The sequence below is a fragment of the Dromiciops gliroides genome, chromosome 5 (genome assembly GCF_019393635.1).
Source record: "Dromiciops gliroides isolate mDroGli1 chromosome 5, mDroGli1.pri, whole genome shotgun sequence".
NCBI classification, from domain to species: domain Eukaryota; kingdom Metazoa; phylum Chordata; class Mammalia; order Microbiotheria; family Microbiotheriidae; genus Dromiciops; species Dromiciops gliroides.
The window spans coordinates 67,462,627-67,487,963 of NC_057865.1; the positions used below are offsets into that span (position 1 = coordinate 67,462,627).

At 42.1% G+C, this 25,337-nt stretch overlaps 1 protein-coding gene across 1 annotated transcript; it reads right to left on the bottom strand.

Moving 5' to 3' along the window:
* Positions 1-390: 390 nt before the first annotated feature.
* On the bottom strand, positions 391-24,365 carry MAP3K8 (mitogen-activated protein kinase kinase kinase 8). Its single transcript, XM_043967948.1, has 8 exons — positions 24,024-24,365; positions 17,928-18,286; positions 11,764-11,931; positions 9,681-9,942; positions 7,799-7,905; positions 3,509-3,661; positions 2,327-2,570; positions 391-1,415 (listed from the first exon to the last, which is right to left on the bottom strand). Exons 2-8 carry the CDS (start codon positions 18,261-18,263, stop codon positions 1,282-1,284), a joined length of 1,404 nt encoding a protein of 467 aa, XP_043823883.1. The 5' UTR covers positions 18,264-18,286; positions 24,024-24,365; the 3' UTR covers positions 391-1,281.
* Positions 24,366-25,337: the final 972 nt, after the last annotated feature.

Below are 25,337 nucleotides of genomic sequence, written 5' to 3' on the forward strand. Positions count from 1 at the left end.
AAGGTCTTTGAGCTAATTCTGTGTTCTAAATTTTCTTCCTCCCTCCCTCCTCGACCCTCCCTATGAAATCAAGCAATTCAATATGTCATACTTGTGCAGTTATGCAGAACATTTTTATCTTCCTTTCTCCCCCAATCTGCCCTTCCCTCCTTCCCCTCTTGCCCCCCCCTTATCTCCCTCCCCTCCCTCAGGGTAAAAATATATTACTGATATTGAGGTTCACTCACTCCCCAATTCCTTGCCCCTCTTCCCTTCCCCTCCCCTCCGTAATGACAGAAGAGATTCAACATAAGCACGGGCATAACAAAGTCTGAGACAAGACGATCACGGTTAAAAAGGAAACTGCATTCCAGAGCTAAGACAAAATACGGAATTTATTCAGCTAATTCGACCAGTCCACATTGGGCAAAACATTTTGTTTCATCCTCTTTACCTCAAAACATACTTTAATAATATTCTTAAATAGTTTATAACGTCACAAGTACAGAATTGTTCCTTAAAGCATTTGATATACAACATACACAGTATGCTCTCTCAAAACTCAAATGCTTAAAGCATTTCAGCATTACACAGGTTTCAGTTTTTCCTAGAACTTCACTCATTCATCCCATCGGATGTACAGAATTATGTGGTTTACACAGTTTTGCCAACATCCAAAACATTGTGTTTTAAATGTATTAAGCATAGCATGTACATTAAGAATTGTTTCCATAGGAACACAACAGGACTTGTCATCAGTGACAGGTAGCTAGGGGTACATTCAATTAGCCATTTCAATACACTGGCTGAGCTTATTGGTGGTAAAAACAGTACTCTGGGCTCTCCTTCTCACCCCTCAAAACAGTCGGTTCAATTTCTACCAAAATCTAACATGAATGGCTCGAGGAAATACTGTTTAAAAACAATAGACATTCTCCAACAAATGAAGATTTCTCATCCAACTTAAGAAACAAAAGTAGCAATTTCTACATTAGTATATTCTTATAACAGTCCAAAACTGAAAATACCAAAGTGCATAGTAGATGGAACCAATCACCCGAAAATCATTCATTCTTCTAATCTTTTCAACCTTCTTATTTGGGGTGGATCATCAGGGATAAGAGAACACGTCTTCTTAACTTGTACCAGTCTAGTTTCAAAGATCAACTGCATGTGGGCAATGGAGTGCCCGAACAACCCAGTCCCGGGCTACTACCCACTGTGTAGTCACTATGTAGGGTCATGATCAAATCTCCACAGAGATAAGACTTAACCCTAACTTAGAGGGGACGACGCTGGCTGTCAGCCATATTCCAATGTGGGAGGCCCCCGGACAATGTTGAAATAGCCAGCCAGGGCTCCAAGGTCAATATAGAGAGACCGTTGCCTCTTCATTGCTTCAGACTCTTCTGTGCTTCCTGTGCATGAAGAGGAATCTGTGGAAACAACAATTGGAGGATCACAAGTGGATCTGATAGACATTTAGCCAATAATTGCTTGGGGCCTGCTGATTAGTCTTTTAAAAATCTGATCTCATTCCAAAAGCTTATGCTTTAGTATTTTTCCTCAACTGTCCACCTTGGATGAAACTGACCAAACAGCCATTAAGGGAGCAACATTCCATCTCCCAACATCCAGATATTTCTTCAACAGAGTAGCAGGGAAAATAGGCCAGAGAAAGTCTATGGGACTTTGGGGGCAGAGGGTAAATCTCAAAACTTTTAGTAAAGAGAAAATCTCTCTCTCTCTCTCTCTCTCTCTCTCTCTCTCTCTCTCTCTCTCTCTCTCTCTCTCACACACACACACACACACACACACACACACACACACACACACACACACCCTAGAATATTTCCTAAATTGGGAAGTTCTCTGTCAGGGAAAGAGATTTTTTAGGAGAAGCTCACAAATGACATTTGAATTCAAACTCAGTTTTGTATCCACTTAAGATGCTATCCCGTGGGTTAGAGACCTAAAGACACTTGCTGTGAATGCTTATAATAATACTTTACCAAGAGTCAAACTACTATGGCTCATTTGCTTAAAAATGAACAAGTGAATTATCTGTTGCGTGAAGTCAGAAACCACTCAGGATAGGCTGGAAATATCCAGATGTGTGGACCATCCCAGTGACCAATTTGACACTTTCTACCACGGATTCACATCATGATTTTCTAGTAAATTCTCAATGAGAAAACAAAACCAAAAACCTGTTTCTAAAACGTGAGCTATGGTTACAGCAGCTGCTCATGATCTGCTTTTATTTCATAAGTGTCAAAGAAAGAAGTTGGGAGGGTCCATGAGGAGAGAAGGAAGCCTGGAGGTGAAACACCCAGAGAGCCCATACCAGTGATGTTCTCCGGCAGCTCCAGATCCTTTCTTGTCACTCTCTTCCTCTCAAAAAGGGCCGAGTCCAGACTCTGACACCGAGGCTGCTCCTCTCGGGGAGGGTTCAGGGCCTCGTGTTTCAGTAAGTCCGCCGCTGCTGGCCGATGGTTTGGGTTCCTTTCTAAGGCTGCTTCTATGAGCTCTCTCATGCCCGGGCTGCAGTCCTGAGCAATGTCTTCCAAAGGCGGCGCTTGCTTGTGAATCTAGTGACAAACCAACTTTCTTAGTGAACAAAGGGCAGATTGGGGTGGAGGGTGGAAAAGGAGAACGGTCTCACGGGAGAAGATGCTCTAGGGACAAATCACTGGAAATTACATTCTGTCACCAGTTCTCCCCACCCCCCAACTCCGTCATCGTCAACAACAAATATCACTCCCCAAGAGAGTCGGTTTAAACTCAAATCCTATATTCACCATCTAAATTTAGAAAGGGGGGGGGGAGCATTCTGTCCTGTCTCGACCTCAGCACAGTCTCATGACCACATTCTTCTCCTTGGAGAAAGGAGGGTGGGACTGTCTCCCCCGAATCCCAGGCGATCAAAGGGCTCGGTGGGCTAACCTCTGTTTCACTTAGCACAGGGGTTCTTAATCTTTTCTGTGTCACAGACCTTTTCCCCACCCACGTTCACAGACCTCTTGAAATCTTAAATCTTCTCAATGCCAAGTGAAGAACCCCTGACTCCAAGTGTTCCACGTACATATGGAACACCTCTGGCTTGGAGACTTGGGTCATTTCAAGGTTGCTGACGAGTACTTTAATTTTGTTGGATAAAAAGAAATGATCTTTCATGAATGGCTGATGCAGGTCCAAGAGGTCCTTCCCTTTTGTATTATTTATTCCTATTATTATTATTTTTTGCAGGGTAAATGAGGGTTAGGTGACTAGCCCAAGGTCACAAAGCTAGTGTCAAGTATCTGGGGCTGGATTTGAACTCAGGTCCTCCTAAATCCAAGGCCATTGCACCACCTAGCTGCCCCCACTTATTCCTATTATTATGAATTTCCTCCAACATAGGAGGCACTGGTGGTCCTGTTAACACCATTTCAACATTCTTTGAGAGACTAGGAGCTCATCTGAGCAAGAGTTTCCCAGTCCAAGCTTAATTATCCCCCTTCCGACTGGTTCAATGGTTCATACTTACTATGTAAAGGTAAGAGGGGTAGGCAGAGCGAGGGTAGCGTTTCACCCAGGGAGGAGTACCCGTCTGCATGTGGATGAGGGTGGCCCCCAAGCTGTAGATATCGGCTTTTGTTGAATGGCCTCGGCAGAGAATCACTTCTGGGCTCATGTAAATCTGGAGGGACAAAAGGAGGTGGGGGGAGGTGGAGAATCAGCCTGATGTTCCCACATTTGGTTGCATTAGTACTTATTTCCCTGCTCCAGTTCAGGGAATTCCCCCTGGCCTTATCATTTCTATCAAACCCTCCACCCCCTCTGCAGAGGAGACAATGCTTGCTTCTTCCAGCTAAGGAAAATAAGAGACACACTTTATCTGGGAGCCAGGTAACCTCGGCTGCAGGGAGGAAACTAGCCTGACAAAGAAGACCTTTCAGCCACTTCTCGAACGAAGATGCTACAGATTTGGTCATGAAGAGACCTGAAGCCAAGAAGGAACACGGTATTTCCATCTGGCTGTAAGCAATGACCTACTGCACTAAATGGCTTTCTTAACGAGTTGAAGGGCTTTTTGATTTTTTCATTTATTTATTTGTTTGCAGAAAATGGTCTATCTTGCCCAAGCAGGACTTACTCAGTTGCCCAGTCCCCTTTTGGATTGGCACAAGAGTTCAGACCTGCTACTTTTCCCACATGGGTTGGTTCAACACTCCTTAGGTATCCCTCCATCTCCATCATGCCTGGGGGCTCACCATAGTAATAACTTTTATTATTAATTGCATACTTAGTGATATTAATACAGAGTCAGTAGACTCTGTCTGCTGCAGCTCAGAACTCCCAAACTTAAGAGATCCACGAGTCTCAGCCCTTAGATGAAGCATAGATTATAAGTGTGCTGCAACACCACATCATGATGGAAAGGCTTTTTAAAATTAAAATATTAATTTCATTTCTAACAAAGCAGATACCACACAAATCTGTCTCAGTTCAAAGCTTAACATTAAGCAATTAGCGTTCTGATTACTCACACAGGGAAATGACTGCTCCAAAAGTTAGATAACCATTAAATCATTTCTACTTGACTTGAAAATGGGTGTTTATACTTATATTTCAACACAAATGTATCTAATGTTCTGGGAATTAAGTTCTATCAAATTTTCTATCTATCTGCTTTAAGAAGAATGACATTTTAAAGCACTGGCCCTGAATTCAGGTGGACCTGAGTTCAAATCTGACCTCAGACACTTGACACTTACTAGCTGTGTAACCCTGGGCAAGTCACTTAACCTTCACTGCCTCACCAAAAAAAGAAAAAGAAGAAGAAGAAGAATGTTTCTCCAGCCTGACTCCTATTCAACTGTTTCCTGGGACCCAAACCCTGAGGTAAAGACAGTCTTCTTTGAGCACCCAAATTAGACAGAATCTATGGTAATTCCAAATAGTCTGGAGCAAGTACCAGTGAATTTATGAATTTGGATTCCAAAGGGTTTTCACATCTTTGAAGCAATGAACTTGAACATATATGATGATTTTCAATAACAAAGCCAAATAGTCTGGGGCTAAGGCTCTTAACCTGGTATCCTATAGATTTCAGTAGGTCTGTGAATTTGGATGGGGAGAAAAATGTACATCCTTGTTTTCACACATCATTGGTTTCCTTTATAAATCCTGTGTATTTCACTCCACTTGCATTACTCAACATTACTCCCAGAAGAGCTCCACAGACTTCCCAAGATTGCCAAAGGGTTCATTCTCTCTCTCTCTCTCTCTCTCTCTCTCTCTCTCTCTCACACACACACACACATACACACACACACACACACACACACACACACACACACACACACACACACACATTTAAGAGCCTGTGGTCTTCCAGTTGGTCCTTATCACACTTTAATGATAGTTTAGTGACTACATTGCTGGTATAAGAGAGTCAACAAACTCCAGGCTAGAGCTTTGGCTTGGGAGCTAGGAGCCCTGAGCTCTAGCAATGGCTCTGTCTGGCTCTGAGACCTTGAAGGGGTTAGAGCTTCTCTGGGCCTTGGTTTGCTCATCAGTAAAATGGGATTGGGGGGGGGTGAATCAGAGAGAAATGACTAGAAGGTCTCTTCTAGGAAAAAAATTGCATTATTGTCAGGAATCTTAAATAAATTCTTTGATTTTCTGTGTTGTGGAACTGAGAAGTTGTGTCAATAAAAGGACAAAGATGCTACCTCAGCCATAGTAAGCCTGCATTCCTCGTGTATTCTTCTGGGCCCTTCTTGTAGTAGTCAACAGAAGGTTTGTTTGTTTAATGATCCAATGGCCAGAATTTCACCCCTGACTGAATTCTAATATAGCCCCTGTTGTGCAATTAAACACAGAAAACTTGTATTAAGCAACCTACCACCTAATTGTGTGCTAGGCTAGATGAAGAGGGATAGAAACGTTTAGTATCCATGTCTACCCTCGGTGAGCTTACTTGCTAGCAGAAGAGAGGATAATAGCTGGCATTCATTGACTAATTTAATAAGGTTTACAAAGGGCCTCATACACAGACCACTTTATTTCACCCTCACGATTCCATTTTGCAGATGAGAAAAAGGAGCTAGTGTAGAGAGGCTCAGTGACTGCCTCTGCGTCTGCACTAGGCTGCTCACCCATCCAGTGATTTCATGAATAAAGGTTCTCAGTGGTCCTTCTGCTCCACTACTCCATGCTGCCTCACCCCCACACACAAAGCGGGATAAACTCCAGCAGCTCCCTAGCTCCTCCAGGATAAAGAGGAAGTGTAAACTTCTGTTTGGCCTTGTGAGGAGTTCTAAACTCTTCCCAACTTGGCTTCAATCTATCTGTTCTGCCTCATTTTACATTTCCCCTCCTATACTTGGATCCAGCATAACTAGTTTTTCTGTTTCTCATAAATAGTACTCCATTTGCTAACCTGCATTTATGTGTATTTATTCTCTTTGCACTTATTCTGTAAATTACATACACACACAGAGTTTGTATATGTATGTCTAATCTAAATGCTATACAGTAGCAGAATGCTATACAGTAGCAGAATGCTATACAGTAGCAGAATGCTATACAGTAGCAGAATGCTACATTGCTGGATTTCCAACTCAGACAGGCACTGCTGCTCTTTTTCCACAGAAGATTCCCAGAAAAGGTCTGAGCTTTTTTTCTCCAGCATTGCAAAATACTTAATTTAATCACAAGCTAGGGAAAAGAAATCAGATGGGTGGGGGAGGGGAGGGAGAGGTAGAGAGCTTTCCTATGTTTAATAGCATAACTAGTTTGGGGTTTGGGGTGTTTTTTTTTTAAAGAACTCCAGAGTCGGGGGGGGGAGGATATGATGCTTCATATTTTTTAAAAAATGACAAGATATGCTGAAGCATTTCAGGCAGTAAGCATCAGTCAGAAGAAGGAATTAAACACAGGTCTGCGTGACTTTAAAGATAACCCTCTATCCACTGGGTCATATTGCCTTTCATATTAGGTTGTAAAGAAAAAAAACAAAACAACAAGAAAAACTCCAGGCCAAGAACCTACAAGCCTTCTCTTCTGGTTCACAGACATCCATGTAGAAGCTCAAAGATTATGTAATTTAAAAGTCATCCCTTTGGGGTCCAGCATGAAGGTGCATACCTGTAACCTATATACTATTAGGGAAGGCTAATGCTAGGGGATTGCTTGAGTTCAGGAGTTCAGAGCTTCAGTAGGCTAATGTTAATGAGATATCCTCTCTAAATAGGGCACCAATATGGTGAGCTGCCAAGGAGCCAACAGGCTGCTGAAAGGAGGATGTCCCTGCCTCAGAATGGAGTCATTCATGCCAATGAGCTATGTCTATGGGATGACTGGCCACTACACTTCCAGCCCAGGGGACATAGACTCACTTGAAAAAAAAATTCCTCATTACAAAATGGAGGAAGAAGAGACAGACAGAGAAAAGCATCTCACTAGTAGATATCCAAAATGGTTATGGCCTATTAAGGAATTTATTAATGACAAATCTAAGCATCATAGGATATAAAAAACCCTGAGGACAGATCTCTCTTCATTTCAGAAAAGTCTGTTCCTCTTTACTTCCCAGAAACCTTGAATATACTGACTATTTTGTTTCTGGCTCAGAATTGCTCAGTATTCACTATTTAAATGAAAGTCAACCATATTCATACATTTACTTTAAGGAAAACTAGTGATATTAGCAACTTACAGAACATTATTTCACAGGCTTTTCCTTCCCTTTCCCCTCTCTCAGAGGCAATCTAGAACCTTTACCAAAAAATCTCAGAAAGACAAAGTATTTTCTTGGACACGTGATTACCTCTGTTCCCCGAAGATCCTTAGGAAAATAGACCTCTTCTGTCATTTTAACACTGAGGCCGAAATCTACCAGCACAGCCTTGGTCGACATGAAAACGATGTTGCTGGCTACAACAAAAATAAAAAAAATTTTTAGTCTGAAACATAATGCCCAAAGTGATAGATATCATATAGCAAACAAAAGTATGAACATACAGTGTAGTTTTTTTAAAGCTACAAGTGGAAAAACAGATTCAGCTTCTAAGCATAGAAGGAGCTTGGTTTATACATAAATGACCAACACGTGCTAACAAAACTTCAAACTCTCAGAGCCAAGATGCGGACATGAATGGTGTCGTGTTGTGACCCTATCATTCTTAATGGTGTCACACTGTGACCATAATCATTCTGTAAGAGCTGAGCCTGCAATGGAGAGACACACACACACACACACACACACACACACACACACACACACACACACACAAGTTTTACACTGGTTCTCTTTCAGATTTTCTAATTAATGTTATTAGAAAATTTCAAGGATCTATGATGTCATCCATAAGGCTATTCCCTTTACGAATACAGATTACGAGGCTGCTCTGCCTTAACAGATTATATTTTCGAGGTTTTGAGTTTGTTTCAGCCAGGAAAAGTTCTGCATTTAGTGACAAGCTTTCCATTTATGAGTCAGATGGGGCCCTGGATGAGATCACCTGTCCTGGGTTCCATCCTCCTAAATCTTGCCAGAGTTGGTCCTCCATTGGCATAGTCTTCAGAAATCCAGAGTCACATCCATAACCCAATGAGGTAGGAGAGTGGGACATTAGGAGTTCTATCTAGTTCTAGCTATTACTAGGAGAGTTTCAAACATTTAATGTATTTGTTTTACATGGCTCCAAAGAAGAGATACGAGGAGATACCTCCCTCAACTCCTTTGCAAAAGCAAGAAATTGTTGTTTTTTTTCTGGTGTATCATTCAATTTTGCTTGTTTTTTTCCAACTGTTTTTCTTTTAAAAAATCCTGTCATATGTGATGGCTCTTTAGGGATGGGAGAGCAGGAGGAATATAGGGGGAAAGACCATGTAAAAATAAAAGAGATCAATAATTAAAAAAAAAAAGTATTTGGGGGGAAAGGGCATGCCTTTTTTTGGGGGGGTGGCTTTCTTTTTTTGTTTGTTTGTTTGCAGGGCAATGAGGGTTAAGTGACTTGCCCAGGGTCACACAGCTAGTAAGTGTCAAGTGTCTGAGGTCAAATTTGAACTCAGGTCCTTCTGAATCCAGGGCCAGTGCTTTATCCACTGCGCCACCCAGCTGCCCCCATGGGCATGCCTTTTAAGGACATTTAATGACTTAAAGAATAGTGGAATAGTTGGCACTATTAGGCTGAGACAGGGTGATCTTCTTTATGTCTTAGCAAATTTCTAAGTCAGTGCTATGACATTTTTTCAATATGTAAGAGCTCCATGGAGGAAAGGAGGGAAAAAAATCAATATCAGTGTTTCTATTACTACCACCAGCTCTCAGAGAAGATGCTATCACTGCCTTTAAGGGACTTAGAAATTTAGAGGTAAAAAGTCATCTGTCTCCTGACAGGGTATCACAGGACCAACCTACCAAATGTTCCAACAGATGCTAATATATTAAGGGAAGCAACAACAGGCAGAGTCAGGAAGATGAGGTCGGGACCACATATTAGCCCTGAGACCCCAGGCAAGTTATTTAACCTCTCAGTATCCCTCTTCCCCCCACCCCCACCCCAAACATGCTCCAAGATTATAAATTGCAGAATTGCTTCCAATCTGCAGTGGTAAAAAGGATTTTTCTGGTCAAATGAAATCACAGATCCAATTCTACCAATCCCAACCCAACCTCTCCCAAAAGACTAGGAGACACAACTTACGTTTAATATCGTGATGTATTACTTTCTTTGAGTGAAGAAAATCAAGTCCCTTTAAGACATGCTTCGTGACCCAGATAATTTCAAATTCTCTCATAGGTCCACAGCTCTCCAACTTCTCCATAACAGATCCCCCCTCACCCGCTTCCATAAAAAGATGGATAGTTTCGCCCCACAAGACAGCACCATATAATTCTGCAATATTTTCATGATGGAAGCAGGCCTGAATTTCAACATCTGATGGCTTGAATTGATCTACTGGGATCTATAGGAAAAAAACAAGAGGCAGATTCAGGACAAAATAATGCTAACTCCTTCATTTCTTACAATGGGGATCTAGCAGATAATCAATCGAGATAAAATAGGGAGCCAAAGGGATATATTTAGATGGCTAATGTAGCAGGACAAATAATTATTACTATAATTATAACCATACCGACTAAGCCACAGGCTGGCCTCCACAGAACCAGACTGGAAAATCCACATAATGCTATGCAGCTAAGTCACACTGCCCACAAGTGATGATGGGTCACTACTGTTTATCCCTCCCACCCCCTGAAAAAGTGAAAGAGTGGTCACCCCCACAGCCCATAAGACATGCTGACTGCCCTCCAGGATGGTCTGACCCTGTGTGGAATCACAGAAGATCTGAGGGAAAGTGTTTGCCTTGGGTAACATTGACCTACCCTGTGAAATTCAAAGATAGGATTACCTTTATCTATTTATCTCTATATCTATACGTACACACACACACACACACACACACACACACACACACACACACACACACACACGCTATGTTATTAAATATATGGGTACTTCAACAAAGCAGAGTTTTTCTTCTGTGCTACCAAAGTATATTTTGATTAGTGGGGCCAGAACAAGAAATACTATTAGATTTAGAAAAAAACCAGCAAATTTGGTGTTCTATTTTTAGTATAATAAGGGGACCCCAATCGATTGCTTCCTATATAGTATTTTCCTTCATTCAAAGGGCCTGCCATCTTTGAGGCTATTCCCTCAAACCACCTAAAATATGCACCCACAAAGAAAACAAATCCACAAAGCTAAAGGCTTCTGCTTTTTTCGATTTGGGGTTTTTGCTTTTTTTTCATTTATGTAGAATTTTATTTTTCCCCAATTACATGTAAAAACAAATCCATTTTTAAAACCTTGTGGCACAAATTCTCTTCCTGCCTCCCTCCCCTCTTAAGAAGACAAGCTATTCAATATAAGGTATATGTGTGTTTATACTTTTTTCAATGAAAGTTAAGCATAGGGCTCTCCACTGCTAGCAGAATGAAACAATCCTGCACTGGCTTTTCAGAATGATGTGAAGATGTGTCCTATATAATAGGGTAGCCAATTAGCTCCAATCACTGGTGTTTTATGGAGACATGCTTCTCAACAGAGAGAAGTCAAGAGGAACAGCCACATCAATTTCTTATCTTAGCACAAGTTGGGGACTTAAGATACACTTACAAATTATGTGTTTGTATTTATAAAATTATATATATTATATAAAATTTAACATATAACATGCACTAAAAGCATAGATAAAAATATAGACAATAGTCTCATTATCAAGTGCTCTCCTATACATGCATCTTTTTAAAGACTTCTACTTCTTAGACATGCCTAAGTTTTGAAAAGTCCTGCAAATTGAAGAAAACAAGCAACTCTGTGAGCTTATTTTCCCAGCCTCCGAATACTTCCCTGCCCAGTTCTTTCTTCTCATCCCAGAAAGAGGAAAGGTTTTGTGGGATCAGAGTCATGGAGTTAACCACAACTTATAACTGCCCCCCCCCAAATGTGGGCGTAATAACAGCACTGAAGCTGTGGGTAAACAAGGGCTATCCTAGCTCTGGACTAGCTGCAGGGCCTTTCTTTTTGTCACAGTTAGACGCAGACTCAAAGTCTGCAAGAGTTTAGGCAGCAAGCAAGTCAGTGAATACAGATGTTTTTAAATGGGTCATCTCATTAGATGGGATCCAGCCAAAGGAACTACAATTCAGTGAAAATATTTGAAACATGCAAAGGGGGAAAAATGTGAATGGGAAGGAGTATTTTTGCTATGAATACATACCAGTTTACATGCCATTCTTTTTTTGGTCCTCCTATCTTGTGCTAAGTATACTTTTCCAAAAGCTCCCCGGGGAATGAAATCAGAGCCAATATTCCTGTAAGTCAGCTTCCATGGAAAAAGAAGAACATCAGCATCGATCTGGTACCTTCCATTTTGGGGGGTGATGACCTGTTAAATGATTTTTTAAAAAGGCAGAGCCTCAATGAAAAAGATCCTTTGAGATACATGTTACAAAGTACTGTGTTTCTAAAGAGATGCCACGCACCATATCTGATCACCATAACACACTGTACACAGAGAGCTATATTTAGAACCATTGACAAGGCAAAGGAAACATGTGAAAACTCATTCCTGGTGAAACCTGCTCAAATTTCCGTCTAGTAATGAGTAAGCTCTTTAAATTGTGACCTATAAAATGATTTTCACCATGGAACACCACTGCTGTAGCGTGCCGATTGACTGAAAACGATTGCATAAACAGATCTGCAGGTTGATTTGTTTTTAAGTAGAATCGGATAACCTGTTGTTCTACATAGCTATTACTCACACATGACGCCACACCTCGGAGATTAACTAGTGGTCACGGAGCGTTCTAAAAACAGAGGGCCCAGGTAAGACTGAGCCATTTTGAGAAAGGCACTACAGAAAGAATGTAGCCATCATGCAAAAAATTTCCCAAAGGGCAGTTTCTGCCTAGATCGTCTCCAACCCTCTGGGATAGGAAAGAAGACAACCATTTCTATACTAATGCTGGGAACCAGATTTGAGAGTTAAAAGTCAAACTCTAATAGGCTATACATAATACCTTCAGTAACCTGGCCTAAATACATACCCACTCTCTCCTCAAAACTCAACCTTGCCACAAGTTTTCCCAAATGTAATGAATTTGAATCAAAATATGATTAAATAGGAGGTCATTAACTTTCCAAATGACATCTGGATTATCTGGCTCTGGTATAGGGAAGACTATAGGTGGAGGAGGGGAAAAGGGCATGTGACTAACTACTAAAAAGCTAATGAATAAAGGTGAGGATGAGAATTTAAATTCTATTTCACCACATCTAAAATCTCATGATCTTGGCCTTTTGTATGGGTACACTATTAAAAACAGTTGAGACCAAATAATTAACTTTGATTGAAATTCTCCAAATGATGAACCTATTGGGACAGAAAATAAGTCTAACACTTTAGGAATCAACATCTATTGAGTACCTATTGTGTGCAATAGTCCACTATTGAGATAATTAATTGAGATTAATTAGTCCACTATTGAGATAAAAAGCAGAAGATATGTCTTAGCCTCTTTTGGAACAAAACCAGGACCTTTAATGTTATGAAGTAGTATCTCACGCTGACAGGAGTTTTAAGAAACCATTTAGGGGCAGCTAGATGGCAGGGGTAGCTAGATGGCACAGTGGATAGAGCACTGGCCCTGGATTCAGGAAGACCTGAGTTCAAATCCGGCCTCAGACACTTGACACTTACTAGCTGTGTAACCCTGGGCAAGTCACTTAACCCCAATTGCCTCACACCAAAAAAAAAAAGAAAAAGAAAAGAAACCATTTAATACCATATTGGGAATACAGTAAGTAACTGATTTATTTCATCTTACAACTTCAGACAGAATAATTCTTGCTACCTCTATTGGAGGTAGTTTTCCTGTTCAATACCACCACCAATAATAATAATAGAAATTCCATAAGATCCTTCAGCAAGTGAATTTGATTTTTAACAGTCTTCTCTATCAGAAAAATACTATCTAACCTAAATTCCTCAAGCTGTAATTTAAGTCTATTTCCTCTTATTCCATCCAGAGAGACAGAGAACAAATTGCTACTACCCTCTAAATAAGAGCCCTTTACTTATATGAATGCCAGAATTAAAGTATCAACATCAAAATATATTTACTAGTAGCCAAACTTTATAAGGCACTGAGCACACATCAGCCTTCTCCTCTCCTGGATGAATAATCCAAATTCCTTTCATTTCTGGAGGCCATCTCCCAGTGTTCTCTAGACTACAGCCAGACGTTAATTTCTACAATGATTATAGTCAGATTGTTTTTAATACAGTGCTAATATGCTTGTGCTACTTGGAGATTTTTTCTGCGAAACCCATATCTTCCCCTGCTTTATTTGCATATGGTCAGTTCTCCTCCCAATTTGAATTTTAACTGTTTTATCTCTTTCATAAGTAAGTACCCTTTCCCACACATGACCATTATGAAAGTTCAGGCTATTTGCTTCTGATCACTTCTCCAATTTACCAAGATCACTGGCAAGCTTATGAAAAACACACACACTTTAAATCAATGCCTATTTTAGGCATTTTTCTACTTATCCAGCTTTCTGATAAGCATACCAAATAAATGCCAGACTCAGGATTAACCTCTGAAGTTGCCTTTGAATATTATCTCCGGCAAAAAAAAACTGGAGAGCAAAACTGAGTAAAACCTCATTTAAGTCAGGGGTGTCCAATTCAGTCAAGCTGTTTGGATCATGACATAAAAATAATTTCTGGCATTTAGGGAGCATCTTAAAGTTTATGGAATGATTTGTCTTCATTCTCTCCCTTGAGTTTCATAAAAGCTCCATGCGATAGGGAACAAAAGTATTATTATACCCTTTCTACAGAAGAGAAAACTGAGGTTTGGAGAGGATAAGTAATTTGCCTTTGATCACAGGGCTAGTACCTGGGCAACAAGGCAGTGCAGTGGATAGAGCCCTGGGCTTGGAACCAGGAAGACTCATCTTCATGAGTTCGAATCCAGCCTCATATACGTACTAGCTGTGTGACCCTGCGCAAGTCCTTTAGCCCAATTTGCCTCACTTTCATCTATAAAATGAGCTGGAGAAAAATGGCAAACCACTTCAGCATCTTTGCCAAGAAAAACCCAAATGGGGTCATGAAGAGTCAGACACAACTGAAAAAACTGAACAATAACAGCGACACACCACCACAGGGGTAGGAACTAGGGCCATGACGTTCACAGTGCCGTGCTACCTCCCTAATATAAATAACTATCATATTGATATTTGTTTCTCTTCACAAAGATTTATTAATCAGATTATACATGCCTTGTCTGTGGGCAACAGTATCTAATTTTGGCTAGAAAACTACAAGCATCCAGTTTCCTATATTAAATGATATCACCCATTTCACTATGCTGCAGTATGAGAAAAGTAGAATCAAAAGCCTTATTAATACAAACATATCTTCCATAGATTACACTTCCTCTCCATCTACAGAGTTGTGTGAATTAAAGGAGATATTCTGGAGAGGTCTGTAAACCTTAACACCCTAAACAAGTGTCAGTTATCATCCCCCCCTCCACCTCCTCCATCATCAACACCACCCTCATCGTCACTACCACTATATCTGACGTTAGCATGAAATCATACTAGATTAAGCTAGAGTCAGTTTATCACAAAGTCTTGCTGGGATCTCAGGCCATTCTGCCCCTAGGAACTATTTTAGTGAAGGCAATGATGCCCCGTTTAGAACAATACCACTTACTTCCCTGCTGCCATAACCTATTTGTCATTATGATCTTTCCAGGCCTGGAGAACAAATTTTTCGAAGTCTGTACTTCTATGCCTGCCAGGGTCCCGATCTACAACCTCCAAAAGCACTGCCCAAAACACTGAAGCTACGTAGGGTTACACACACACACACACACACACACACACACACGTCCAAAACCATCTGCAAGTTCTTCAAAATGAGAGCTGATTCTGGAGTGATTCTGTTACTTCTTTAGAAGGATTACATTTTTCCATTTGAACCCATCATTAACTTACTGGACACCTCTTATACACCAGGCATTGCAGTGGAAGAAGAGTCCAAAGATGAACAAGAACATGTTGTCCTTTCTCCTTAGGAAGCTTGAAATCCATTAAGGAAAAGAGACAAGCACACAAATAACTAACGTGAAGTAGAGTATCATTCATGCCATATCAGGGGTATGAGCCAGTTAGGTTCTAAGGACAAGCAGGGTAGGGTGGCACTTGGAAAGAGCAGAGCAGATCTGGTTCTGAAGGAGAGGGTAGTGAATCCCAGAAGGTTTGGGGAAGGAGGCCGCATTCGGGTTGATCCCATGATAATGGAAGTCTTTGATGGGCAGATACCATCCTCCCTGTTCCAGGTAGAAGGAAATGAATGGCATGAACCAAGGTAAAGAGATAAGAAAAGTACAGGAAAGATTCAAGGAACATTAAATAGTCCATCTTGGCTAAAACATGAAACTTGTGGTAGAAAAATAGTAGGAAATGGAGACTGAAGCCAACACATGGAAGGCATCTCCCTTTTTTGAATCAATTTTACTAAACCAAAAATTAAAGAAGAGTTTTATATTTTAATGTGTGCATCTCACTGCAGACATCTAGATCATTTTGACCTTCAAAATGACTAGCTAGTCATTTAGTAACAGGCTCATCTCTCACCTGGTTCTACTACTTTGGGACTTCTGACTAACTTCTATCCCTTCCCCCCACTTTCCAGCTTCCTTTTGTGTGGCATGCTCCCCCATTAGACTTCTATGGGCAGGGACTGTCTTTTTCATATTTGAATCTCTAGCATTTAGCACAGTACCTGGCACACATTAAATAGGTGCTTAATAAATGTTTATTGATTGATCATGACATCATACATAGTTCAAGATATTTTCTAGAAGAAATTAACATCCAAAAAAAAAAAAAATGAAGGCGCCCAAGAGGAAAGAACTCTACTCAGTCTACTATTCAGTATAGTTCACAATCTCCATACTATCAAGCAAAGCAAACACCAACTGTACAGATTTATTTGAACAACATCAAATTACAGCTGAATGTGGCCGGCTTCCAGCAAAGACAAAATCTTCAACCACCAGCTGATCCAAATGGGAATACTTTTTTATCTAAGTGAATCTAGGATGGTAAACATCCAAAATAAAACTGAAAATGTCAATTATAGATTTTAGGCATGGGCTGTTTTTTCTCCTTCCACATGGGTCTCCCCAAAGTTAACTATTTTGTGACTAAGGGATGTAAAATAAGTCTTCACTTTCAGTAGGTGTTATTTACAAGTTGTTGCCTACTACTCTCAGTACTGTGTGGGCAGATGTTTCTAAATTAGATTAGATTCTGATGACTCCTAACCCCACCTTACAAACACTAAGGACATCAATACAAAACGGGCACACCTGAGCATATCACATGTTCTTCTGTTGGGACAACAATTTGTTGCCACAATGTTTTAGATTATTTGCATTCTAGGGATGACTAGCAAACACAACATCACTTACTCACTCATGCACGCTCTGTCAATTAAAAAGGATGAGCTTGTGATTAGATATTTGCAGGTTGTAGCTCATAAGTGGTAGAGTTACAAAGATTGACTCTAGTTACTGGTAAAATTCCAATTACTGGATGAACCTCACTCAGCCCTCTCTTCCCCCCAAAATGACTGAGATGAACACGAAGTTTGGTCTTCACAAAGAAAAAAGTTAGATAGATACAGTTGTTATTTCTATTTTAGAATAATAATTCAGAATATTTCTTTCAGAAGAATTCTTACTGTCCTTTTGCCTAAACTACATGAAAAGAGAGCAGGAACTTTTCTTACAAGGCCCCTCATTCAACATACTCAGATTGGTCACTGATAGAAATACTCGTCTGTGAACATTTAAAGAGAGGTAATATAGTATAGGATAAAAGGCTTCCTAACTCAGAGTGAGGAAGGGATCTGAGGCAGAATACTAGCACTTATTAGCTATGAGACCATGGGCAAGTCATGTAACATGTGAGCCTCAGTTCCCTCATCTATAAACTAGAGATACTAATACTCATACTATCCCCTTTAGAAGGTTGTTGCAGGGGAAGGGTTTTGTGTATTATACTTTGGGGATACCCTGTAGAAATGTGAGTTGCAACTATTGTTTTTTCAGTTGCATTTAGTAAAAATAAAAAGTGAAATGTTAAGATTTTCTATCAAGTCTTTAACTTTAGGGTGATTCTTACCACATTTGTAGGTGTTGTGAAAGCTGGCCAAAGTTAAACTACTCTTAAACTGCACCAATCTATTTGCCACCTTCTCTACATTTGAGTGTCTTCTAGATTAGGAGAGATTAGCAATAACACAAATGGAAAAATCGTGAAAAACAAAATACTGGCAGATCAGTTGCTTACTGTATTTAGTAGAATTCCAGATTCCTGTGGCCGGCGTCCACAATAATGCTTTGTGGTATTGGAAACGTGATTTGCAAAAGCAAGCAAGTCCTCTACAGTTCCATATTTGACTGATGATGGCAAAGAAACCTCCTGGCCACTAAGTAAAAGTGATTCTGCACGCTCTTTGTTTTGATTAGTGTCCTGGCCCATCTTGACAAGACTGTGTTCATAAACTGCAGGTTCACCACTTGGGTAGAGATTTTCCATTATGTCCATTACATCAGACATGTTCAGGTTTTCAATTAACAAGTCAATTTCTTCTTTATCATCACTTCCCGTGCTCATATACTCCATTACTGTTGAGTTTTCTAGATCAACTGCAAAGTTAAAGGACAATTATTGGTTACTGGAAGAAGTATAAACCAGTATTGAAATAAATGAAATAAAAAGGCTTAGGACAGATTTCAATATTTACATCTTTAGGTATAAGTCAAAGTTTTTATTGAATGATAGAAATATAATCATTAACTGTGCCCAGCAGGGAGAAAAAAAATGTCTTTAGCCAGAAGGGTAAATTGTTACTTTTAAGTATCAAACTTTTGCTACTATGGTTTGTAAAGTATACCAACATTTAGGGCAGGTAGGTGGTGCCATGGTGTACAGAACTCTGGGCTTGGAATCTGGAAGAGTTGAGAGTTCAAATCCGGCCTTAGACACTAGCTGTGTGTCCCAGAACAGTGTTTACTGTGATTTGAGCTCAGGATCCATACCACAGGTGCATAATAAATAACCCTGTGCAACTTGATCAGTTTTAGTTTCTTTCTGGACACCAGTTCCTTAAATCTAAAGTAACGCAAGTGACACAAATTCAGAGTAACCATTAAAAAAAAAAATCTAGTCCAATTAGACAAATCTGGTAAGAAGGTTTAAAAAAAAACTCCAAAACTATTGCATAGATTATGAAAGCATCAGAGCAAAAACAGTGACCAGAAAGAAAACCACGTACATGGTCACGAGCAAGTACTTGCATATACCATGCATGCACGCGCGCGCGCGCGCGCACACACACACACACACACACACACACACACACACACGTCGATATAATTATGTCGATTATATGTTTATAATAATATTATGCAGAAAATATGGAAGTGCAAAAACAACCAAATATACACTTTCCTCCTTGCAGGCTTCTGGAAATGTATTTCCTTCTTGACCACTCACACGGTGTTAAGGGGGACATCTCTCCCCTGGAATAGAATATTCAGTTCAAAGCCCAAATGAAACAAAACCCATCACAACCACGGAAGGCTCAATGTAAAGGAAAAAGAAGATGTAGCTTTGAAATCCAAACCTTGCAGTTATCCTAAAACCAAATCAAGGAGGTCCAAAGATCAGAAGTTCTACGGCCACATGCCCAACAGAATTCTGGTTTTGAGCCAAATACTTGTCCTTGGCTCTCCCTACTGAAAAACCACCACCACTGTTCTCCCCACAAAAGTCTTCTATAGACAGGATCTGTACGTCATAAAACAGCTTTCAATTAGGTAACTTGGCAAATGAAATTCACCCTCTGGAATTAGTCTGTATGCAAATAATTCCGGTTACATTTTGAGAACTCATCAGACCAAGGTTCTATTTCTGGGAAATATTCTGGATTTAAATGGACAGATAGGTTAAGAGAGCCAATTGTGAAAAGGATTATAGTTTCAGATTCTAGCTCTGCTAAGAGCCTGCAAGTCTGGAGGTATGCCACTTAACCCGTGAATTAGGCTTTACCTCCTTCCAGCAAAAATATCTACTTCTGCTGTATTTGGATGCTACTGTGGAAGGGGATTTTGTTTAGAAGGTTGCTGCAAGCAGCAGGAGCAAGAACAGAGAAAGGAATATAGCATGAGTAATTCAAAGGTGAAACATAAGCTCTTAAACTGAAGTTAATTACTTAGAGTTTTAGTATTTTTCTTTTTAAGCAATTGGGGTTAAGTGACTTGCCCAGGGTTACACAGCTAGTGCCTAGTGTCTGAGGTCGGATTTGAACTCGAGTCGTCCTGAATTCAGGGCCAGTGCTTTATCCACTGCACCACCTAGCTGCCCCCTGATATTTTCTTTGGAGAGGCATCATAACCTGGTGGACAGAAAGTTGGGTTCAAAAGACCTGGGTTCAAATCTAAACTGAGACATATACTGGCTTTGTGACTCGATGCAAATCACAACCTCTCAATGCTGTAGAGCACTGAGTGATGTTCAACTCAAATAGAAACTGGGGCCACTAATCTGTACATATAACATTTGGGGGTATATATTAACAGTTTTAAAACTCAGTATTATTGATATTTTATTGTATTTTTATTTATGTTGTTAAATATTTCCCAATGACTTCTGGCTGGGGTTAGGAGTCTTGTGGTCTGGGGGCCCTTTGTGCCCCCAAATCCTTCCAAAAGGTCAGAACTATCTTCATAATAATAGACATTTTTATTATGGTCAATATCAATAAATACAACTCACATCAACAAAAATGGAAGAATGAGGGTGCTTCAATTTTTTTTTTTTTGGACAGGCAATGGGGGTTAAGTGACTTGCCCAGGGTCATACAGCTAGTAAGTGTCAAGTGTCTGAGGCCGGATTTGAACTCAGGTCCTCCTGAATTCAGGGCTGGTGCTTTATCCACTGTGCCACCTAGCTGCCCCTGTGCTTCAATTTTTGAGAGTGTAAAAGGGTCAGGAGACTAAAACACTTGAGAACTGACATCCTATACCAAAGAAACTGGAAGTCCAATTCTCATGCCTATCCTGTATTTCTTCTTGCTGTAACAACAACTTGGGGGCAATAACCAGACAAGATGGGCAATGACCTCTGGTTCAAACTATGCATTCCTGAGAGGATAAAACCTCCCCACCCTGCATACACATACAAATATTCCAGGATCTTGTAGTGGCTAACTGCCCAACAGTCTTCTGCTGGGCTGATAGAGATCATCACCTTTGGTAAACTGGTACTCCAGATCATAGCTCTGAGAATATGATCCACCATGTTAGGTAGTAAATGGATGACTGGAATCATGCAGCTGCCTTAACTATTGGATGTATATCACCTCAGGTGCTTCTCTGAAAAATGATGATGTGGCCACTGACCCCCCAGGTACCATAAGTGGGATTTCCTAAAATCAGATTTTTTTAAAAAAGGAAGGGGGAGGCTGTGAGGTGGCATAGTAGATAGAGCACCAGCCCTGGATTCAGGAGGACCTGAGTTCAAATCCGGTCTCAGACACTTAACACTTATTAGCTGTGTGACCCTGGGCAAGTCACTTAACCCCAAATTGCCTCACTTAAAAAAAAAAAAGCTACAAAACTGCACAGCAATATGTCCTTATGGCCCTTACATAAAGAAGGATGATTATGGGAAAAAATAAAAAGAATCTTCCTATGGATACTGCTGGCATTTGGGAAGATTTAATCAATTTTCTCATCCTCACATTATTTTAATTCCTCTTCAAGAGTGCAGGTTGCAGAGTAGGGGCCAATCTCCATTGGAGAAGGGAGTTCCCCCCATGGACAAAGTCACAGATGCAATTAAAAAGAAAAAAAGCTGTCCAACAGCTTAATTTCAGATGGTAAGTCTCAGAAGCCAAACCATTTTAGGGTCAAACATTAAATCTTTCACTCAGGCTCCCCTCTTACATTTTTCTGGAGTAAACTCTTGAGATCTGCAGGAATTTCAAAAGCATGCTTTTCGCATTGGCATCAACTGAATAAAGTGTAAACTCTGTGGAATTTTTCCCTGCTTCCTCTCTGGAGTCATGTGAACCCATGGACTTTTTTTTTTTTTTAAGAAACATATTTGATTAGTAAGTCAATAGGCTCTCCAGGCCAACAGGATGCTAAGTAGAGTTACTTTTGTTCCAACTTCTGTTTTTCAAGCCTGGGTTGTATAAGAAGAAACTGCAACTAAACTGCTCAGTGAAACCAAAGCAGTAGATTCTGTTGTGTGGCCCACATCCCTCTCACTAACACACACCAGCAACACAGCTCCGAGGGCCAATTTATCATCTTAATACTTTTTTTTTTTGCAAGAGAATGGGGGTTAAGTGACTTGGCCAGGGTCACAAAGCTAATAAGTATCAAGTGTCTGAGCCTGGATTTGAACTCAGGTCCTCCTGAATCCAGGGCCGGTGCTTTATCCACTGCGCCACCTAGCAGCCACCATCTTAATACTCTACAGGTGCAGGTGGTGAAGTTTTACGAGTTGCTTTTTTTTTTTTTAATATATGAATAGACAGTATCCTGATACCTTCTGAGCTAAAAATTCTGTACTACAGCTGAGCAATGTGAGACTCAGATAACTAAGACAACTTGCACAGGAGGAGAGCAGGCAGCTCCAGAAAGAAGGAATTCATTGGGAAGTTGTTCGAGCAAAGCAATCAATGCTTTGTAGCATATGTAAGCCAAATGCAACGTCTCCCTTCGGCAAAACACAAGTGACTTAACTGACAAAAAAATAGCCTTAAAACACTTTACACCTCAAGGGGCGGAGGGGGGGGGGGGCACAAAATCATTTGCCTCAAGTCACCAGGTGAAAGCCGGAAGCAGAAGTAACCAGTACAATGTTCTCAATTAATTTCAGTTAAATCGACATCAACGTAAGTGGAGTCAGAAATTCCGAATTCCAGTCTCTCTGGCCAGCTGTCACCTATGGTTAAGGCCCTTATTTACAACTCATTTCTCTACTGCCTTAAGGATTATCAAGTGCTTTCCTCTTAAGGTAAGGTAGTCACGTTTTACATTTGAGGAACCAGGGGCTGCCAGAGTCTCCCACAGTGTGTACTATCTTAGGAACACTGGTTTCCTGACTTGAAGCCAAGTACTTTCGCACCTCTTTAGCCTTGGTGTGTTCTTATCAGTAAGAAACAAGAGAAAAATAATACTAATCTATTTACCTACAAATCCTGGAGAAGCAAAAGAGATCATCTATTTAGCTTTTAAAACTGCAGCCCCCTAAAAATAAATGTAAGGTACTAAACATCTTCAAGAATCTTGGTGTGAGATGTAGGTTGCAAGGAGGTGGCTAGGCTGGAGGTGGCTACTGCCTTGCCATCAATCTAAAGAACCCCTCGCTAGTTTGTATTAAAGGGCGGGGGAGTTTTACTTAGTCGTCAATTGTTCCAGGTGCTAAGATTTCTTACTTTAATATGCTAATGAAAGGTGTTCCCTTTCTCACGGAAAAGGGACGGCAGCGGCCCAAATAGCACTTCTAATGTCTTTATAGAGACCTTTCAAAATAAAGCCTAAGAACGAAGTATTTTAATTGGGCTGCAGCACTTCATTAGTTAATCTCAAAAAGCCAAAAGATTTATAACCAAGAGAAAAACTGGTTTGAAGGTCAGCAAACAGTAAGCACACTGGAAAACCTTCGGATGAGATAATAATCTATTTGGCCTATATAGATTACTCAAAGTAATGGTATGTAAAACTGATGTATTTTTAGTTTCAAGGCACAGCCCCTTCTTTTGGTTCAGGCCACGCACCCTCCAAGATGAAAATTAGCAAGAATTTACATCACTTCACGCTGGCTCGCTTGGGCTCTACCCTCTCTCCCTTCCTCACTCCCTTTTGAAAAATCCCAACCGACAACTTGAAGCATAGCCTTCAACACTTTCAGGTTGAACCTGTCAGTTTCCGAGTCCGCAAGGATTGTTTGCTGCTTCTCAGGGTGTCGGGAGGAGGAGAGCAGCCCCGCAGACAGCAAGTTACCTTCGGTGACGTTGATATAAACTTCCTAGCCCCAAAGCCCAGTTTTGACGCTGTGACGCAAAAGCCCTTTAGAAAATACTCGGAGCAACTGAGTCGGACTCCAGAAAGCCCCAAACTCCCTCCTCCCTCTCCGTCCAAACTGCCGCCCCCGGCCCCCAGCCTTGCCTCCCGGGTTCTTGTTATTTCACTGAAATTGTCAGCGTCTCGAGGACCTGCAGTTTAGGAATCGTTTCTACGCCTGGGCCACTGGGCTGGGGCACTGGGTTGATCTGTTAGTAGATAGCTAGGTCTTCCTGCTATTTTAAAGCGGCGCAGAGAGCAGGCGGGGCCGGACGCCGCAGATGCTGCTCCGGGTCGCACTCACCTGGGACCGAGCTCCGCGGGCTCCCCAGCGGCCGTGGGAGGGAAGCGAGGCGTGGATCCCAGCCCTCCCGGGCACTGCCCAGACCTGCACTGCCAACCTCGAGCAAGTCTGGAGGACAGGCGCGATCCGGGAGGGAGGAGTGGGCGGGGTCGCAAGACGGCCACCAGTTAGAGTTTCGCAAGGTGCTTTCCAGCGGGATCTCACAGCATCCCGACCGGGTCCGAGAGGAAGGAAACTGGGCAGCAGCGGCCAGCTCGCAAATCCAGCTGGCCCCCGGGGAGTTCCCCCGCTCTTCCCGGCAGCAGGGCGGCGGCGACAGAGAAGCGAGGCGCTGCCAAGAACCAGTCGTCTCCCTACTCCCCCCAGTCCCTGGGCGCCCCCGGGAAGCCCCGGCGCCACGTTTCTTTCCTACCTGGCGTCCCCGTGCAGCCGGACCGCTCGCCGGCAGCCAGAGTGGAGCCCCAGCCAGCGCCGAGCGCACGCCGAGCGGCCGCCTGGCCTCTCCGGAAAGCTTCGACGTGAGCGAGCAGGGGGAGGAGCAAGAGCCCGGGCCCGCGGAGAGCGCCAGGGTGCGGGCGCCCGCTCTGCACCCCGGCACAAGTGACCTGGCGGCTGTCGAGTGAGCGCCGAGACGCAGCCGGCTGCTTGACTCACGGCGTCTGAGGCCGGCGGCCGGCGGCGCTGCGGAGAAGAGCAGGCGGCGCCGCCCCCTCCTCCGTGGTGTTTTCCATTTCCCCTTTCTCTGTGTAATCAGAAAGAGGTGGCCTCGGTGGTAGGGGAAGCCTGCGTCCCAGAGGTGGGAAATTCCCCCTCCCCTCGAGGTGCCGGGGCCCTTAATGCCCCCGGGCAGAGTGGGGGGCGGGCACAGGGGCGGGGCTTAGGGATCAGGGAAACCGGAGAGGAGGGAGACGAGACGGGCGGAGCGGCACGATGTTCTCTGCCGGGGAATTCCCGAACTCTTCGGGAAGAGCTCCCAGCAGCGGGGGCCCACGGACTGCCACCGCCCCTCGAAAAAACCAAAACTCCCGTGGGGAGAGAAAGAGAGAGTACGGACACCGGATAGGTTTAAGTCCCTGTCCTGGTGAGTAGGAGGAGCTGCGGCTTTTATCTTTTCTCCAAGTGCACGCTTGAGAAGAGAGCTAGTATGCAGCGGGCGTGTATGCTTCCCACCTCTCCTAGCCAATGGGTCTGAAGGAAGCTCCACTATTCGACAGAGCCTCCTTCCCCACCCTTAACCTCCCCTCCCAAGGCTCCTAGCTGCGCCCACTCAGAATTGGGCCCAAACCGATTCCCGTCCCACTTCCTCAGCTCAGT

Coding starts and splice junctions, on each gene's coding strand:
- MAP3K8 (XM_043967948.1), bottom strand. CDS start 18,263: ATGGAGTATATGAGCACGGGAAGTGATGATAAAGAAGAAATTGACTTG. Junction 9,943..11,763: donor AAAGAATGGCATGTAAACTG/GTATGTATTCAT, acceptor TTTTTCCTATAG/ATCCCAGTAGATCAATTCAA. Junction 3,662..7,798: donor AGGATCTTCGGGGAACAGAG/GTAATCACGTGT, acceptor TTGTCCCTCCAG/ATTTACATGAGCCCAGAAGT.